At 46.5% G+C, this 20,619-nt stretch overlaps 1 protein-coding gene across 2 annotated transcripts in view; it reads right to left on the bottom strand.

Moving 5' to 3' along the window:
* Positions 1-15,437, bottom strand: part of SLC24A4 (solute carrier family 24 member 4) — a 178,576-nt gene extending 163,139 nt beyond the window's left edge. For both annotated transcript variants that reach the window (XM_068254605.1, XM_068254606.1), the window contains exon 1: positions 15,114-15,437. In XM_068254605.1, the coding sequence (XP_068110706.1) occupies positions 15,114-15,264 (151 nt within the window). In that variant the 5' untranslated portion in view covers positions 15,265-15,437. The remainder of the gene's footprint in view (positions 1-15,113) is intronic.
* Positions 15,438-20,619: the final 5,182 nt, after the last annotated feature.

Below are 20,619 nucleotides of genomic sequence, written 5' to 3'. Positions count from 1 at the left end.
TATAAGCCTCAGCAGACAACATGTACTGAAAAGTTACCCCCTCGGCTTATATGCGAGTCAGTGGAGCACAACGGATGGTGGAGCAGGTTCTGTTACTAGCAGAGAAGTGTAAGGATTGTGCACTAGTGATCCTGCTCTAGTGATCGGCTATCATAGCCTATGACAGCCGATCACGCTGATTGGCTGGCAGGGAGAGGGAGGGGGGAATAAATATTCTTCCAGCTTGCTGGAAGAATGGACGCAGCCGGGGGAGGGGTTACTCATCAGGGGGAAACATCTTGGTGGTGGTTGGTTAAGTGAAAAAAGCAAACAAATAAGACTTTGCAGGGAGATGTAATGAGTGCGCAGCAAGTAATAACTCAGCCTAATAAACTGGCCTGACGCACAATCTGTGCCCACAACACACAGCTTTAATGCAGGCGCCAAACAATTCATCTGATTTATTCAAAAATAGGCTCAGGGCCCAGATCTCCAATAAAGTGTGTGTGTGTGTGTGTGTGTGTGTGTGTGTGTGTGTGTGTGTGTGTGTGTGTGTGTGTGTGTGTGTGTGTGTGTGTGTGTGTGTGTGTGTGTGTGTGTGTGTGTGTGTGTGTGTGTGTAGTACCCATAATTGCTCAGACTCCTCAGTTTCTGAAACCACGACTCCAACTCCACAGCCCTGATCTTATACACTCACGTATAAGCCTCAGCAGACAACATGTACTGGAAAGTTACCCCCTCAGCTTATATGCGAGTCAGTTGAGCAGAATGGATGGTGGAGCAGGTTTTGTTACTGGCAGAGAAGTGTAAGGATTGTGCACTAGTGATCCTGCTCTAGTGATCGGCTATCATAGCCTATGACAGCCGATCACGCTGATTGGCTTGCAGGAGGAGAGAGGGGGGAATAAATAAATAAAACATAAAAAAACAGGGAAATATAGTAAAAAATAAATAAACGTTCAGAAACAAATAAACATACATCCAGGGGGCCATCTTGTGTGCTGAGTTGTGCGGCCCTGCAGCGAGGCCTTAAAGCTGCAGTGGCCATTTTTGTGAAAACTGGCCTGGTTTAAACAATGCATATTGCCTGTCTGTCATGATGATCCTCTGCCTCTAATACTTTTAGCTATAGCCCCTGAACAAGCATGCAGCAGATCAGGAGCTCTGACTGAAGTATGACTGGATTAGCTGCATGCTTGTTTCTGGTGTGATTCAGACACTACTGCAGCCAAGAGATCAGCAGGACTGCCAGGTAGCTGGTATTGTTTAAAAGCAAATAAATAGGGCAGCCTCCATCTGCTTCTCACTTTAGATGTGCTTTAAGAATGCTCAGTCCAGCCTGTAGCGAAATCGATTAAAATACAGAATTCTAACCGATAGGATTATGAAACTGACTAAATGTGTTTTATTAACAATAAACTTTATTCCCATCCTTTAAATTGATACATTTCTTATTTTCAAATGTTACTATGAAGGAAAATGAACCAGGATAGAAAGGACCAGTGTGATGTGAATTATCTAACAACATATCTTTCTTATGAAATCTTTATGGTTTGAATGATGATTGGTGTGTCAGGGGCATAATTAGGGGTGTGGCAGTGGCGTGGCTTAAAGGATACCCGAAGTGACATGTGACATGATGAGACAGACATGTGTATGTACAGTGCCTAGCACACAAATAACTAGGCTGTGTTCCTTTTTTTCTTTCTCTGCCTGAAAGAGTTAAATATTAAGTATGTAAGTGGCTGACTCAGTCTTGACTAATGCTACGTACACACATGCGACAACGATCGTTCGTTAAGAACGACGAACGAACTTTTAATTGATGAAAGAACGACCTAAGTAAAGGTAGTTTTAAAATGTGTGTAACGATCTGATCGTTAGAACGAACGTTACATCACAGAAAGCAACTATTGCGCCTGCGCATAAAAATGAGAAGTTCCATGGAGAAATAGTGAAATGCGCATGTCAAGCCTAGTACGAACGATCGTTTCCAACGATGTACTACTTTTGCAAACGATCGTCGTTGGTTAAAATCCGCCGAGACAGAACTTTCTTTTGTAGCGATTTGGCTCGTTCGTCGTTTGCCTTAATAGTCGGTGGTTCGTTTTTTGTAACGATCGTCGTTGGTAAAGATCGGGGAACGATCGTTACAAACGACTATAGTCGCATGTGTGTACGCACCTTCAGACAGGAACTGACTATAGTGTGACCCTTACTGATAAGAAATTCCAACTATAAAGGTGGGTACACACGTCAGATAAAAGTCTTTGGAAAATGAAAGATCACAGACCAATTTTCCCCCCTTCCATGAAGTATGAGAGCCATACTCTACACAGTCTATTCTATGGAGCTGAACTCCCCATCAGATAAAAATCTTTGCAAGATGCTGCACACAAAGATGCTGTACACATGCAACAGATCAGTATCTGCAAAAGATCTGTTCCTGCAAAAGATCCATTCCTGCAAAACGCATTCATAGTCTGATATCTGCAGACCTCATACACACCTTGTTTAACTGACAATCATCTGCAGATCAAATCCACCAGGTTGGATCTTCAGATCGGCAGATAATTGGCTGATCTGCAGATGAATGTCCATTAAACAAGGTGTGTATGGGATCTGCAGATATCATAGACTATGAATGCATTTTGCAGGAATGGATCTTTTGCAGGAACAGATCTTTTGCAGATACTGATCTGTTGCATGTGTACAGCGGTCTTTGTGTGCAGCATCTTGCAAAGATTTTTATCTGATGGGGAGTTCAGCTCCATAGAATAGACTGTGTAGAGTATGGCTCTCATACTACATGGAAGGGGGTAAAATTGGTCTGTGATCTTTCATTTTCCAAAGACTTTTATCTGACGTGTGTACACACCTTTAAACACTTTCCTAGCAGAAAATGGCTTCTGAGAGCAGGAAAGAGATAAAATAGTTCATAGATTTTAGCTCTGGCATACTTCAATGAATGTGTCATTGAGCAAAAACAATAAAACAGTTAAAACTTAAAAAGTAGATGTCAACATAAAGTAAAACTGGAATATCTTAAAAGTCATTTTTAAGAGAAGGAAGATAGATACAATCGTTTATTTCATTCGTTTATATTCGCCTCGGTTGTCCTTAAATTGTCCCTCTTTCTTATCTCAAAAAGTTGAGAGGCATGAATAAGTGATTATTTAACATCTGCTAATAAAAAATTCCGACACTAGCAGCTGACCTCACGCCTGATCGCCGCTGTCATGTAATACACAAGGGGCTTGATTCACAAAGTGGTGCTAACTGTTAGCACGCCTGTAAAAACCCCCTTAGCACGTCTAAACGAGCTTTTTGTGCGCAAAACTTTATGCGCGTAAAACTTTACGCACACACTGGCACTGCGCAGAGCGCTCCACGCGAAGAACCCATTAAAGCCTATGGGATTTAGCGCGCGCATAAAGTAAAATAAACTTTGCGCACGATCTGATTGAGCAATCCGGTGCTAACCTACTTAGCACCCTGGTTAGCACGTCTAAAGACTTTAGACGTGCTAAGTAGGTTAGCACTGCTTTGTGAATCAAGCCCAATATGTAATAGCTGAATTTAATCATTAAATTCCCGTCCCAAGAATAGAAATATTCATAGAATCCCAGAAGGATGATCAATAGTGCTTAATTTTTACAATAATTATGTATAAATGATTTAGTCAGTGTTTGCCCATTGTAAAATCTTTCCTCTCCCTGATTTACATTCTGACATTTATCACATGGTGACATTTTTACTGCTGGCAGGTGATGTCAATGGGAGGAGATGCTGCTTGCTTTTCAGGTAATTGCAACAAGGCTCCCACAGTGTGATGTCAGAACCATGGTCCTGACATCACACTGTGGGAGGGGTTTCACCACAATATCAGCCATACAGAGCCCCCTGATGATCTGTTTGAGAAAAGGAATAGATTTCTTATGGGAAAGGGGGTATCAGCTACTGATTGGGATGAAGTCCAATTCTTGGTTACAGTTTCACTTTCATTCACAGTGCGACGTTGCGTTTTAATGTGGTTAAAGTCGCAACGCGTCTGTATTAAGAGCTAACGCACTTAGACTTTATAACGCAGCTCCGCACCGTGCCACTGTGAATGCGACCTAAGAGGATCATAAACAATGAATTGTTGCTCTACATAAAGATGGCCTAGGCCAGTGTTTCTCAACATTTTATTGGTATGTACCCCTTTTAAAATCCTGTACTCACCAAGTACCCCCTAGCATAGTAAACATTATCACAAGTACCCCTTGACAAATATATATTTAATTGTAGTACATGATAATAGGTTCTAAACATTTTCTAAGTATTTACTATTTACTATATGCTTTTAATTAGCTAAAATACTAATTTGGTGTTGTTTAAATAAGATTTATCATGGTCTAAAACTCTAAATTTGTTGTTCTTGGTTAAGTATATCAAGTCAGAGTACCTCCTGGAACCATCAAAAGTACCCCCTGGGGTACGCGTACCACACGTTGAGAACCTATGGCCTAGGCTATAAGAAGATTGCCAACACCCTAAAACTGAGCTGCAGCAGGGTAGCCAAGACGACTGGACAGGTTCCACTCAGAGCAGGCCTGGCCATGGTCGGCCAAAGAAGTATATACAGAGGTTATCTTTTGCCAATCGACGTATGAGCGGGGCTGGATTTCTGGAAAGGCCACCAAGGCTTTGGGCGGCAGCTAGCCAAGGGGCGGCTGGACATGGAAGAGGGATTGCCATATAAGGAAGAAGAGGCTGCCCAGTTGGACATCTGTGGGGCATCTATTCCTCACACGGGAGGAGTGCAAAGTATCTAACATTCACCAGCTCCATCATGGCGGAGTGGTGGAGGAGCTCTAGTGACCTCCAGGCCAAAGAGAGATAAAGCTGTGCTGGAAAATACTGCTGGGCACACAAGATATTTTGGCATTCCTCACTTAAAGCTGGTTCACACTAAGGGCGCTTTTGGCTTTTTTTAAGCGCTGGCGATTTTCAAAATCGCCCCAATAAGCGCTTGTGTAATGATTCCCTATGAGAGTGTTCACATATGAGTGGTTCAATTCCGATCCACTCACCAAAGACCTGCCTGTACCATTTTTGGGGCGATTTGCCTATGATGGAAGGTATAGGGAAATCACAAAGCGCTTGAAAAAGCGCTTTGTATAGCGATTTCCCGAGCGCATTTTAAAATAAATACATTGTATTTATTATTTTCCGGGTGAAAGAGTTCTCTTCCTGACTGACGTCAGGAAGTGAAAAAAACGAATCGCTCTGCAAAAGCGCTTAGAAAAACAAAAGTTTGCTTTCTTAAAACAGAAAGAATTTGCGATAGTTCAGGTTGCAGTGAGCTTGAGATGTCTCCCAGAGCAACACTGCTGAATATATGCAAATTAACCATTGTACCCTTAGAAGCTAAACACACCTCCAGAACCGCTGGAATGCAATGATGTGTCAGCTTGTTAATGTGTACAGAGCCATAATAATCCAACATGCATACAGACTGTTTCGGATTGTTTGATCCTCATCAGTGCATGGCATGGATTAATTTGGCTCTATGCAGTAGGGCTTGTAACACCGAGAGGTACAGACTAACCAGCAAGCTCATGGTGACCCAGAACTCATTGGAGTGTGTAAGGGACTACAATGGTCCTAAAAGCCCCCTTACTAAAATGCTAAGAAAAACAAAAGTTTGCTTTCTTAAAACAGAGAAATTTGTGATAATTCAGGTTGGAGTGAGCTTGAGATGTCTCCCAGTTAGGAAACTTACTAAAAATCACTAACGCGCAGGTAAGCGCCGGAAGGTGCTAAAAGAAATCGCGCACAAAATCACAAAATTCTGGTGTCAGTCATTGCGATTTATGATGTGAATAAGGCCTTAGGGGTGTATTCAGTTTAGTTGCCAGTGGTTTAGAAATTAATGACTGTGCTGAGTTATTTTGATGGGACAGCAAGGTCACACACCTGAAACCAGCATGCAGCCAGCGGAGTCACACCTAGAACAAGCATGCAGCCAGCGGAGTCACACACCTGAAACCAGCATGCAGCCAGCGGAGTCACACCTAGAACAAGCATGCAGCCAGCGGAGTCACACACCTGAAACCAGCATGCAGCCAGCGGAGTCACACCTAGAACAAGCATGCAGCCAGCGGAGTCACACACCTGAAACCAGCATGCAGCCAGCGGAGTCACACACCTGAAACCAGCATGCACCCAGCGGAGTCACACACCTGAAACCAGCATGCACCCAGCGGAGTCACACCCGGAACAAGCATGCAGCCAGTGGAGCCACACCCGGAACAAGCATGCAGCAAGTGGAGCCACACCCGGAACAAGCATGCAGCCAGCGGAGTCACATCCAGAACAAGCATGCAGCCAGCGGAGTCACACTTGAAACAAGCATGCAGCCAGCGGAGTCACACTTGGAACAAGCATGCAGCCAGTGAAGTCACACCTAGAAACAAGCATGCAGCCAGCGGGGTCACACCTGGAACAAGCATGCAGCCAGCGGGGTCACACCTGGAACGAGCATGCAGCCAGCGGAGTCACACCTGGAACAAGCATGCAGCCAGTGGAGTCACACTTGGAAACAAGCATGCAGCCGGCAGGGTCACACCTGGAACAAGAATGCGGCCAGTGGAGTCACACCTGGAAACAAGCATGCAGCCAGCGGGGTCACACCTGGAACAAGCATGCAGCCAGCGGGGTCACACCTGGAACAAGCATGCAGCCAGCGGGGTCACACCTGGAACAAGCATGCAGCCAGCGGGGTCACACCTGGAACAAGCATGCAGTCAGCGGGGTCACACCTGGAACAAGCATGCAGCCAGAGGAGTCACATCTGAAACAAGCATGCAGCCAGAGGAGTCACACCGGGAACAAGCATGCAGCCAGAGGAGTCACACCGGGAACAAGCAAGCAGCCAGAGGAGTCACATCTGGAAAAAGCATGCAGCCAGTGGAGTCACACCTGGAAACAAGCATGCAGCCAGCGGGGTCACACCTTGAACAAGCATGCAGCCAGAGGAGTCACATCTGGAAAAAGCATGCAACCAGTGGAGTCACACCTGGAACAAACATGCAGCCAGCGGAGTCACACCTGGAACAAGCATGCAACCAGTGGAGTCACACCTGGAACAAACATGCAGCCAGCGGAGTCACACCTGGAACAAGCATGCAGCCAGTGGAGTCACACCTGGAACAAGCATGCAGCCAGCGGAGTCACACCTGGAACAAGCATGCAGCCAATGGAGCCACACCTGGAACAAGCATGCAGCCAGTGGAGTCACACCTTGAACAAGCATGCTGCCAGAGGAGTCACATCTGGAAAAAGCATGCAGCCAGTGGAGTCACACCTGGAACAAGCATGCAGCCAGCGGGGTCACACCCGGAACAAGCATGCAGCCAGAGGAGTCACACCTGGAACAAGCATGCAGCCAGCGGAGTCACACCTGGAACAAGCATGCAGCCAGCGGAGTCACACCTGGAACAAGCATGCAGCCAATGGAGCCACACCTGGAACAAGCATGCAGCCAGTGGAGTCACACCTTGAACAAGCATGCTGCCAGAGGAGTCACATCTGGAAAAAGCATGCAGCCAGTGGAGTCACACCTGGAACAAGCATGCAGCCAGCGGGGTCACACCCGGAACAAGCATGCAGCCAGAGGAGTCACACCTGGAACAAGCATGCAGCCAGCGGAGTCACACCTGGAACAAGCATGCAGCCAGCGGAGTCACACCTGGAACAAGCATGCAGCCAGCGGAGTCACACCTGGAACAAGCATGCAGCCAGCGGAGTCACATCCAGAACAAGCATGCAGCCAGCAGACTCACATCCGGAACAAAAATGCAGCCAGTGGAGTCGCACCTGGAACAAGCATGCAGCCAGTGGAGTCACACCTGGAACAAGCATGCGGCCAGCGAGTCACACCTGGAACAAGCATGCAGCCAGCGCGGTCACACCTGGAACAAGCATGCAGCCAGCAGTCGCACCTGGAACAAGCATGCAGCCAGCAGTCGCACCTGGAACAAGCATGCAGCCAGCAGTCGCACCTGGAACAAGCATGCAGCCAGCAGTCGCACCTGGAACAAGCATGCAGCCAGCAGTCGCACCTGGAACAAGCATGCAGCCAGCAGTCACACCTGGAACAAGCATGCAGCCAGCAGTCGCACCTGGAACAAGCATGCAGCCAGCAGTCGCACCTGGAACAAGCATGCAGCCAGCAGTCGCACCTGGAACAAGCATGCAGCCAGCAGTCGCACCTGGAACAAGCATGCAGCCAGCAGTCGCACCTGGAACAAGCATGCAGCCAGCAGTCGCACCTGGAACAAGCATGCAGCCAGCAGTCGCACCTGGAACAAGCATGCAGCCAGCAGTCGCACCTGGAACAAGCATGCAGCCAGCAGTCGCACCTGGAACAAGCATGCAGCCAGCAGTCGCACCTGGAACAAGCATGCAGCCAGCGGTCGCACCTGGAACAAGCATGCAGCCAGCGGAGTCGCACCTGGAACAAGCATGCAGCCAGTGGAGTCACACCTGGAACAAGCATGCAGCCAGCGGAGTCACACCTGGAACAAGCATGCAGCCAGTGGAGTCACGCCTGGAACAAGCATGCAGCCAGCAGAGTCACACCTGGAACAAGCATGCAGCCAGTGGAGTCACGCCTGGAACAAGCATGCAGCCAGCAGAGTCACACCTGGAACAAGCATGCAGCCAGTGGAGTCACGCCTGGAACAAGCATGCAGCCAGCAGAGTCACACCTGGAACAAGCATGCAGCCAGCGGAGTCACACCTGGAACCAGTCCTGTACAGAAGTGCTGATTAGGGATGATCAATGGGATGCTAATATTTCTGAGTTCATGCAGGAGTATGTCAATTTTTATACAAATATAGGCAGCTTGAAAAATGGACCAATGAATCTAAACCTTGGTGAGACCTGATTGGTCCATTTTCAAGCTGCATAAATTTGCATACAAATTTACATAATCCTGCATGACCTCGTAAATATTTGCATCTCATTGATAATCCCTTGTGCCGATATTCCCTCTCATATTCTCACACACAGTTATTATTATACCGACTACAATAAATGCAAATAATAATGCAAAAAAAACCTCAAAAGGAGAGAGCATACAGAGAGGCATCCAGGAAATGACTGCCGGAATCCGCTGTCTAGACGAAGGCAGGAAATGACAGCAAACGTTTGATTGTTATGTAAATCACAAATCTTTTCTTTATAATCGCAGTCTGAATTGTGTTAAGTAGTAAAATCAGCCTGCAGGTATGTGAGTGGGGGAAACAGCGCAGGGGCGGACGAATCAAATCCCGTGCAACGTAAATGACAGTTTCAAAGACGTTACATTAATGTCACCCTTAATTATTTCTGAATGATTGTTCGGGCAATATTGCAGGAATTGAGGGCTGTACAGACAATCTGCTTGGTGACAGCTGAATTGCGTGTGCGGTTGGCAGAGGGGGGAAAAGGGGCAGTTCACAAGTATGCGGTGTTGGGTAAATTACTCTTACTACTTCCTGATTAGCAGGAAGTAGAGAGAGTGAGCGGCTGCAGACAGAGGAGCCCAGCCGCACTATACCGGGAGCACCTATGCCTGGCTATCTATACTGTGGACACCTATGTCTGGCTACTTGTACTGAAGCACCTATGCCTGGCTACCTATATTGGGGCACCTATGTCTGGCTACTTGTACTGAGGCACTTATGCCTGGTTACCTATACTGGGGGCACCTATGTCTGGCTACCTATACTGGGGGCACCTATGTCTGGTTACCTGTACTGGGGGCACCTATGTCAGGCTGCTTGTACAGAGGCACCAAAGCCTGGCTACTTATACTGGGGGCACATATGTCTGGCTACCTATACGGGGGGCACCTATGTCTGGTTACCTGTACTGGGGGCACCTATGTCAGGCTGCTTGTACAGAGGCACCAAAGCCTGGCTACTTATACTGGGGGCACATATGTCTGGCTACCTATACTGGGGGCACCTATGTCTGGTTACCTGTACTGGGGGCACCTATGTCAGGCTGCTTGTACAGAGGCACCAAAGCCTGGCTACCTATACTGGGGGCACATATGTCTGGCTACATATACTGCGGGCACCTATGCCTGGCTACCTATATGGGGCACGTACGTCTGGCTACATATACTGGGGGCACCTATGCCTGGCTACTTGTACTAAGGCACCTATGCCTGGCTATCTATATGTGGCACCTATACTTGGCAACCTATACTGGGTGCACCTATGCCTGGCTACTTTGTACGGGGGGCACCTATACATGGCTACCTATACTGGGTGCACCTATGCCTGGCTACCTGTACTGGGCCAACTATACTGGCTACCTATACAAGTGGCAACTATACTGGCTACCTATACTGGGACACCTATGCCTGGCTACTTGTACTGGGGGCACCTGTACCTGAATACATATACTGGGGACACCTATACCTGGTTACCTATATTGGGTGGCTAAATATACTGCATCGCAGATAATGTTTGTGAGTCCACTTGCTTGCAATATTTACACCCTCGCCCTGGGTGCAGTTTAGCCTAGAAAATACCCTGCACTAGATGAGTACAGGACAGGTGACAGGTGAGCTGCTTCTACACTCACTACGGGCCCAAGAGGGCATATTACGCCTGCAGGAGGGGGGAGACCGGATGGGGGACTGTCTCTTTGGAATGTGGAGCAGCATAACTGCATCACACCCGACCAACCCCTTTTAACCTCCTTAGCGGTCTGGACGAGCTCATCTCAGCTCAGCTATAAAACACTTTCCTAGCAGAAAATGACTTCTGAGAGCAAGAAAGAGGTAAAAAAGGGAATTTTCTTATCAGTGAGGGTCTCACACTGTAGTCACTTCCTGTCTGAGTCAGGACTGAGTCAGCCACTTACATACCTGATATTTAACGCTTTCAGGCAGAGAAAGAAAAAAAGGAACACAGCATAGTTATTTGTGTGCTAGGCTGTACATACACATGTCTGTCTCATCATGTCACAGTTCAGTTCGGGTATCCTTTAACGAACATTCCGTACAGATCATCTGGCAGGACTAAAGATGTCACCACCAGGGATACATTTCAGAATGTAAATCAGGGTGCGGAAAGATTTTACAATGGGCAAACACCGACTAATTAATCTATAAATGAATATTGTAAACAATAAGCAAGCATGTCATTTTCACTACTGGTCCTATTGGAGAATGCCACTATAATAGCAGTCACAGGCTGCCTCTGTTAGCTGCCTATATCCTTATTGTAGCCAAACAAAAAAGTGATGTAACATAGGGACAGGATTCAGGTCTAAAAACAAATCTATTCCTTCAAAACAGGGACAGTTAGGACCTTTTTCTGTAGTTTACAAATACGCGGCTGAACCTATGCCTGCTGGCAGGGCCGGAGCTTCCATAAGAAAAAATGGGCAATTGCCCCAGGGCCCCAGAGCCTGTAGGGGCCCCCAAGGTGCCCCTCCCCCATCTGAACTGTTGCTCCCCAGGGACTCTGCAGAGTCTGTTAAGTTGGGAGGTGATTGGAGGAGGGTCAGTAGCCAGCTCAGGGGCCCAGGAGGAAAATGTGGCTGCAACAAAGGGCCTCTAATGACGCTTTTTGGTCGGGGGGTGTCTGTTAGGGGGCCCCCAGGCTAATTTTGCCCTAGGGCCCAATTGTTACTTGAACCAGCCCTGCCTGCTGGGACCTGTTGTTCATAAACAGGAAAGGAAAAGGAACGGCATGCGACAAAGCTCCATTGTAAAATGAATAATTAAGTTCCTGGAGAACTGGAGCAGCAATAATTCACCAATCACAATCCTTGCTTCATTCACCAGCTGGAACCTGATTGGCTGATTCCAGCTGCTGCTCCGCTTTTGCTCCAGTTTCTCTGGTCTAGATTAGAGAAACGCTGCAAGTCTGCATCAGGGTAAAACAGTGCAGGAAGCAGATTTCCCACTAAGGTGCCCATAAACAGTACCATTTTATTCATCAGATGCAATCTTTCGATGCATTTTTATGATCAAAAAGTAATCGGAAGGTAATTATCGATTGTTCCCATAAACAGGTTGATTAGGATATTCTCGCTCTTCTAATTAGATTGTAAAACCCAACATTCGAATCGACTGAATTTTCTGTTCCAATCAGCCATAGAATCGTTTTACATTGATTCTCAACACACACACAGCGCAGTTTTCTGTACAATTCAATCGTAAAAATTGCGTTGAAGGATCGCATTGGATGATAAAAAATGTACCGTTAATGGCCACCTTCACCCGAACCAGAACTTTGCATGGAGATCATGAGATTTGGAGGGCTAATGACTGACTGATGACCTGATAGCTGATGATTAAACTAAACTGTCAGGTATCAATCATTAAGGGCTCGTTTCCACTGTAGCGGTGCGGAATCGCCTGGATTCCACCGCAGAAGAAATCGCTTTTCCGCATGCGGATTTACCCGCGATTTCGCATGCGATATCGCATGGCAAGGAGCCAGGCGAATTTAACCATGTCACTGCCTGTGTAAAGCTCCATTGCTTTACATGCGAAATCGCGGGGAAATCCGCATGACAAAGCCGCATGCGATTTCCCTATTGAATGCATTAGCGGCGATTCGCCCGCATTCCTGCCGCACGCGAAATCTGACGACCCTGTCGTGCAGATTTTTCCCGCACGCCGAAACGCACCCGCACGACGCACAAGTGGAAACAATCCCATCCACTTGTATTGCCTATGCGAATCCGCATGCAGTGCCTGCATGCGGATTCGCTATAGTGGAAACGAGCCCTAAAGGACAACTGAAGTGAGAAGAGTATGGAGGTTGCCATATTTATTTCCTTTTAAACAATCCCAGTTGCCTGGCAGCCCTGCTGATCTATTTGGCTGCAGTAGTGTCTGAATCCCACCGGAAAGAAGCATGCAGCTAATCTTATCAGATCTGACAATAATGTCATAAACACCCGATATACTGTATGCTTGTTCAGGGGCTACGACTAAGGGCTCGTTTCCACTATCGCGAATCTGCATGCGTCCAACGCATGCAGATCCGCACATGTAATACAAGTGGATGGGCCTGTTTCCACTGTAGCGTTGTTGAGGTGCGTTTTTTTCAGCGTGAAAAAAACGCACAAAAGAGCCAACGATTTCGCCTGCGTCGGGAATCCGTGCGAATCGCCGCTAATGTATTTAATAGTAAAAACGCATGCGTTTGTTACGTGCGTTTTTACCCGCGATTTCGCGTGCGATTTCGCACCTTTTTCAATTTTATTTAGCCCTGGCAGTGTCATGGTTAATTTCGCATGGCACCCTGCCATGCGAAATCGCAGGCGAAATCGCGGGTAAAAACGCATGTGGAAACGCATCCGCATGCGTTTTTACAAGCGTCGGAATGCGGCCGAAATCGCGTCGCAACAGTGGAAACAAGCCCTAAAAGTATGAGATGCAGAGAAGCGGCAGGACAGACAGGCAACTGGAATTGCTTAAAAGAAAATAAACATGGAAGCCTCCATATCCCTCTCGCTTCAGTTGTCGTTTAAGCCCAGAACACACTTTCAATTATGATTGGCCAATCTCTGACCAATTTTATAGTCTCCATGTAGTATGAAGGTCAACCAACAGATATTGAGTGCTATGCACAGATTGGTTTGGTAAACCATCATACTGAATGGAGGTGGTAAAATTGGTCAATGATTGGCCAATCATAATTGAAAGTGTATATCGAGCTTTAGCCTTTCTGAATTTGCTCATTCAATCATCAGCTTTTGCAAAAAAAAAAAAAAAATGGAATTTAAGAGTAATGTCTCTAGTCTATAGGTGGCCACACACCATAACATTATTTTATATTTCTTTCCAGTTCAAGAATTAAAATAATTTTTTTGTAAACGATTGTATTATTTTGAGAAATCTGACCAATGCATCACACACCTGTGTTCAATTTCTACCCAGTTACGTCAACAATGATTGAAAAATTGCTTTACATCAAGAAATTGACAATCTACCCCACACCATTCAATATTCTGAAAAATGTATGAAAAAAATCCACCACTCCCGATCTACTTTTATTTTAAAAAAAAAAAAAAAAAGGGGGGGGGGGGGGGGGAATTCTATCAGCTTTCTTGAACAGTTAAAAAAAAAAAAAAAAGTTCATTTTTATTGAATTGCAATTAAAATTGAATCGTTTTATTGTATTGTGTGTTCCCACCCAGCTGCAAAAGCTATAAACTATACAAAAAAAAAAAAAAGACACAAAAAATAAGACACCTGTGTGCCCACCCACACACACCAGTTTGGGGCAGCCAGAGGTGCCCCCCAGAATGAGGTACCCCCAATATTAGGTAGCCCCGCAGTTTGGGTAGTCAGAGGGTCTTCCAGTAATAGTCCCCCAGTATAAATAGACAGAGGGGCCCCCAGTATTAGGTAGAGCCAGTATCTCCCCTTTGCTCCGCTTGCATTGCTCGACCCACTGAGGACCCCATTATCTCTGCCGGCCATTGCCATCGGGCCCCCCTTGACTATGGGCCCCATAGCAGATGCTATGGCTGCTATGTTCCCACCTTTATTAAATCGCTCCTGCTTCCTCCAGCAATCCTAGCAGGATGCTGGGGCTATCCGAATCGATAATCAGAATCGTATAATTTGCCAAGTACGATGGGTATCGCACTGGGAATAGTTTTTGGTACAGACAGGCAATAGTGCTATGTAACAGGCAGGGGCATACGACAGTAACTGAACTTTTAGCCAGAGGTTATGTAACTGTCTGCGCACAATTATCATGCAGCCAGACACAATGGTGCCCCTAAGCTGGTTTTCGCCCTGAGAAGTCGCCCTGATTCCTTCAGCTATAGCCGGCTCCTTTGCTTTTTGTCCCATCTCAGTGGGACGTGTAGCTCTACAAACAGCTGGGAAGCCCACAGAGATACCTGCCTGAGGTTTGAAGGGAACCCACCCCCTCCCCAGTGCCACATATCAGGCAGCAGATGCTCGGGGCTGCGTTGGAAGCGTGAGACCATGTGAATGTTAATGGGCTGAGTGGTGCAGCTGTAGAGAGATTACCAGAGCGGAACATGCCATCTGTGCCACTTATCCTATTGCTGCTACTAGCAGCCCTGGCACAACCTCCCAGCTGTCGCTTACCTGCGCCCTGCAGGGGTCCGGCCAGGCTCCACGCCACGAACAGGAGGGCACAGAGCAAACATCCCTCCCGGAGCATCCTGTCCCTTCGCTTCCTCCTGCCCAGCACGAGGAGCCGTGCCCGGGTGTAGCTCCCGCCGGCGGTGCCCTCCATGTCCCCAGGGGCTGTAAGGTGCGAAGGCGGGGTGGGGGGCTCCAATGGGTGATTGTCTCCCTAAGGCTGGAGGGCGCAGGGTGCTGCAGGGGGCAAGAAGCAGCGTAAGGTCCCACAAAGCATTGCAGCGCTACAAGGGGACAAGCTTCTCACACTGCTGCTCCTACACACACTGATCAGACTGGGAGGGGGGGGGGGGCTCGCCGCCACCTCCTCCTCCTCCGCTGCCTCCGCCTTCCCCTCCTGATCACCCACCCACCCTCATGCCAGTCACCAGAGCCCACCGCCACCCTTCAACTTTCATCTTCTGAGACTCAGAGCAGATTCCCCTCTGCAGAATAATAGTATAATCCCCCCCCTCCTCCACCCACCTGCCGGGGGAAGAGGCTTCATTAGTGTCACTGCTGCTGACAGCCGGAATGTGACAGCAAACTTTGCTGCCCTAATCTGTCGCCTGGCACAAGTCGGTGTCCTTTTTTTTTTCTGTAATGAATTACAAGCAGAAAGTTTTGAATAAGGATGACACCTTTTTCCTGGAGTACTTGATAGATTTAAAGGGAACCTAAACTGAGAGGGAGATAGATGTTTCCTTTTAAACAATACCAGTTGCCTGGTAGTCCTGCTGATCTCTTTGACTGCAGTAGTGGCTGAATCACACCACCTGAAACAAGCATACAGCTAATCCAGGACAACTGAAGAGAGAGGTATATGGCGGCTGCCATATTGATTTCCTTTTAAGCAATACCAGTTGCCTGGCAGCCCTGCTGATTCTCTGCCTCTAATACTTTCAGCCATAGACTCTGAACAAGCATGCAGCACATCAGGTGTTTCTGACATTATTGTCAGATCTGACAGAATAGCTGCATGCTTGTTTCTGGTGTTATTCAGACACTTTTGCAGCCAAAAAGACCAGCAGGGATGCCAGGCAACTTGTATTATTTAAAAGGAAATAAATATGGCAGCCTCCATAGTATTCTCAATTTGGTTGTCCTTTCAGTCAGACTCAGAGCACCTGATCTGCATGCTTGTTCAGGGGCTGTAGCTGAAAGTATTAAGGACACAGGATCAGCAGGAGAATCAAGCAACTGGTATTATCATACCTCCCCCAACCTTTTGAGATGAGAAAGAGGGACACTTAAGCCACACCCCTGATCACGCCCCTGTCACACTGCTAGTCACGCATACCTTAAAGATTTTATAAGAAAAATATGTTGTTTTATAATTCAAACCACACTGATCGTTTCTATCCTGGTTCATTTTTCTTCATATTAACTTTTTAAAATGAGTAATATATCAAATTAAAGGATGGGAGTAAAGTTCAGAGTCAATCAAACACATTTTTCAGTAGATAAATATATATATATATATATATATATATATATATATATATATATATATATATATATATATATATATATATATATATTTTTATTTTTTTTTTTTTTTTTTTTTTTTTCGATTTGAGAATTCCAATCTCTGTTTTCAGGCAAATAAGAAGTACCCATACACGGTACAATTTTATCTTTTTTTTCTCGATCAGAGAAATTTGATCGATTATTATTCCATTTGGTCGAATGGTTTTTACAATTCTTTTCGAGGTACCATAGACGGACGTTCGATTTTTCCAAACATCCGAGAAAAACGATCGAATCTGAAGAAAAAGTTGGTTTATCTAACCGTGGTTTCTTACACAACCTACCCTACACTATACAATTTCACAAACAATGAGGGATTGTTCACACTAGGGGTGCTTTTGCCCTTTTTTCAAGCGCCGGAGATTTTGAAAATCACCCTAAAAAGCTTGTGCGATGATTCCCTATGAGAGAGTTCACATCTAAGCGGTTCGTTTCCGATCTGCTCAGCAAAGTGCTGCCTGGGCCATTTTCTGAGCGTTTTTGCCTCAATAGAAGGTAAAGGGAAATGGCAAAGCGCTTTTGCATAGCGATTTCTCCAGCGCTTCGATGAATAAATACATTGTATTTATTCATATCCGGATCAAAGAGTTCTCAAGTGAAAAAAGCCAAATCGCTCTGCAAAAGCTCTTAGAAAAGCGTCGGGAGGGGAGGAAGAAAAATCGAAAATCGCTGCCGTCAGCGATTTCGATTTTAGATGTGAACAAATCCTCACCAAGATTTTTCCAACATGTCCGATCAGATTTTTATCAAAAAAACTGAATAATCGTTCGTTTGGTTTTTTTTTCCTCAATCGAAGAAAAGGATTCATTTCCATTTTCACTCTATTCGATCGTTTTGGTTGAATAAATGAGAAAATTGAACGTTTTAATTGTACCTTGTATGGTCACTATTAGACTCCTCAAATCAATGAACCGCACACACGTGTATTTGGTTGTAATGTGTGTGGCCACCATAAAGTGTACCTAACCTTAGACCAGTGGTCCTCAAACTAAGGCCCGCGGGCCGAATGTGGCCCCCTGAGGCTTTTTAACCGGCCCCCCACACACAAAATATATTATAGATGCGGTTGGTTACATCTTTAAATATTGGTGGTCCGCATATAGAATGAAGCCAGAAAGCAGTAATTCGCTGATTTCCAATCAGATTCCACATCAGGTGACACTGTTGTCCAATTGTACTGAAGGTTGTCACCTTAGTATGCATCACTGTCTGTCCCGCAAAGACTTCTATGTATACTCCGCCCCCCCAGCATTCTGAAGTATGTTGACCCGGCCCTCAACCCAAAACGTTTGGGGTCCCGTGCCTTAGACAATAGTAATGTATACTTACCAATACCTAGGGCTTCCTCCAACCCCCTGTAGTCAGTAGAGTTGGGCCGAACCTCCGATTTTAGGTTCGCGAACCGGGTTCGCGAACTTCCGCGGAAGGTTCGGTTCGCGTTAAAGTTCGCGAACCGCAATAGACTTCAATGGGGATGCGAACTTTGAAAAAAAAAAATAATTATGCTGGCCACAAAAGTGATGGAAAAGATGTTTCAAGGGGTCTAACACCTGGAGGGGGGCATGGCGGAGTGGGATACACGCCAAAAGTCCCCGGGAAAAATCTGGATTTGACGAAAAGCAGCGTTTTAAGGGCAGAAATCACATTGAATGCTAAATGACAGGCCTAAAGTGCTTTAAAACATCTTGCATGTGTATACATCAATCAGGTAGTGTAATTAAGGTACTGCTTCACACTGACACACCAAACTCCACTGAACAGAACAGGTATGCAGTGGCGGGTTCACTAAACAGGTATACAGTGGCGGGTCCACTGAACAGAACAGGTATGCAGTGGCGGGTTCACTGAACAGGTATGCAGTGGTGGGTTCACAGAACAGGTATGCAGTGGTGTGTTCACAGAACAGGTATGCAGTGGCAGCAGGATCACTGAACAGGTATGCAGTGGTGGGTGGGTTCACAGAACAGGTATGCAGTGGTGGGTTCACAGAACAGGTATGCAGTGGCAGGATCACTGAACAGGTATGCAGTGGTGGGTGGGTTCACAGAACAGGTATGCAGTGGCAGCAGGATCACTGAACAGGTATGCAGTGGTGGGTGGGTTCACAGAACAGGTATGCAGTGGCAGGATCACTGAACAGGTATGCAGTGGTGGTGGGTGGGTTCACAGAACAGGTATGCAGTGGCAGGATCACTGAACAGGTATGCAGTGGCAGGATCACAGTACAGGTATGCAGTGGGCTGAGGGCTCACTGAACAGAACAGGTATGCAGCCAGGAAGAAGTTAAGCCTAACTAATCTTTCCCTATATGAGAGACTGCAGCAGCTCGCCCTACTCTCACTAATGCAGGCACACGAGTGGCCGTAATGGCCGCCGCTGCCTGCCTTATATAAGGGGGGTGGGGCTCCAGGGGCTAGTGTAGCCTAATTGGCTACACTGGGCCTGCTGACTGTGATGTAGAGGGTCAAAGTTGACCCTCAGGTGCATTATGGGGCGAACCGAACTTCTTCCGCAAAACGTTTGCGTGCGGTACCCGCACGCGAACCACCTAAGTTCGCGCGAACCACGTTCGCCGGCGAACCGTTCGGCCCAACTCTAGTAGTCAGTTACCTCCCTCACTGTCCTCTCCGGTCCCCTCCATTCTACCCCTGTCAGCAGCAGTGCAGTCCCTGGCTGAGCCAGACGGGGACTGTCTGCTATGCATGCTGGTTCCTGGCCACTTACACCCTATGATTGTCAAATAGACGAAAGCACTCTGCACATGTCGTTAAGACTGTAACTGTGCTTACGCAGAACACTCCAGCCTATGGGAGCGCATGCGCAGAGGCCTGCAACACGGCTGAATAGTGGACTCCACAGCAGCAGATGGGAGGGAACCGGACTGACACAGAGGAAGCTAACTGACCGCAGGTAAGTATAAGAACAGACTGAGAAGTTGGTGATGGATTCTAACATGCCTTGGAAAGTCTGAACTGTCACCAAAGGCTCTTAATGGACAACTGAAGTGAGAAGAATATGGAGACTGCCATATTTATTTCATTTTAAACAATACCAGTTGCCTGGCAGTCCTGCTGATCTATTTGGCTGCAGTAGTATCTGAATCACGCCAGAAACAAGCATGCAGCTAATCTTGGCAGATCTGACAATAATGTCAAACACCTGATCTGTTGCATGCTTGTTCAGGGGCTATGGCTAAAAGTATTACAGGATCAGCAGGACAGCCAGGCAACTAGTATTGCTTATAAAAGGAAATAAATATGGCAGCCTCCATGTCCCTCTCACTTCAGTTGCCCTTTAAATCCCAGAGCAGTCAGATAAGGTTGTTTAAACAGAGCAGATACAATATTATTTACAGAGAAGAGAGGTATTGGAAAAAGTCTATTCTGAACATTTTTCACTTTCAATGTGGTGACCGTTATTTGGAAGTCTATAAAGCGCTTGTCATGCTGATCGTTAGATAAAGCAGATAACTATCTGCAATCGCTGTGATTTTAGGAAACCGGCGGAATCTTACAAAAGTGGCGTTAAGCTGATTGTCACTTTAGTAAACATGGTGTTTAACCGATCGCTGAAAACAGCTACCATTTTCAACGGGGGGGGGGGGGGGGGGGGGGGGGGGAACTTTTCCGCCAGTCATGTGACCATCACTGTTATAAATAGGTCCTTCTGAAGCCTTTGATTATCCTACCTGTGCCTTTATGTTTAGAATTGGCAGTTGTTTGTGTACATTTGCCAAGACTCCATTAGAAAGCTTTTGGGGTTATTTAGAGCAACAAACTACTGCTGAGACTGCCTAGGTAGACAGAAATCCTGGCATGTCAGTACTTACCAAGTGCTTATCTTAAAGTAGACCTGAACTCTTGCACAGGAGATAAGGAAAACAGAGAAATGCACCCTGTACGTATTTTGAACGTTTAGCCTAATTCCCCCTCATCTGTGT

This window comes from Hyperolius riggenbachi, chromosome 9 (assembly GCF_040937935.1).
Source record: "Hyperolius riggenbachi isolate aHypRig1 chromosome 9, aHypRig1.pri, whole genome shotgun sequence".
NCBI classification, from domain to species: Eukaryota; Metazoa; Chordata; class Amphibia; order Anura; family Hyperoliidae; genus Hyperolius; species Hyperolius riggenbachi.
Note: the sequence above shows the minus strand (reverse complement) of the source record. Positions and strands in the feature narration are given on the sequence as shown.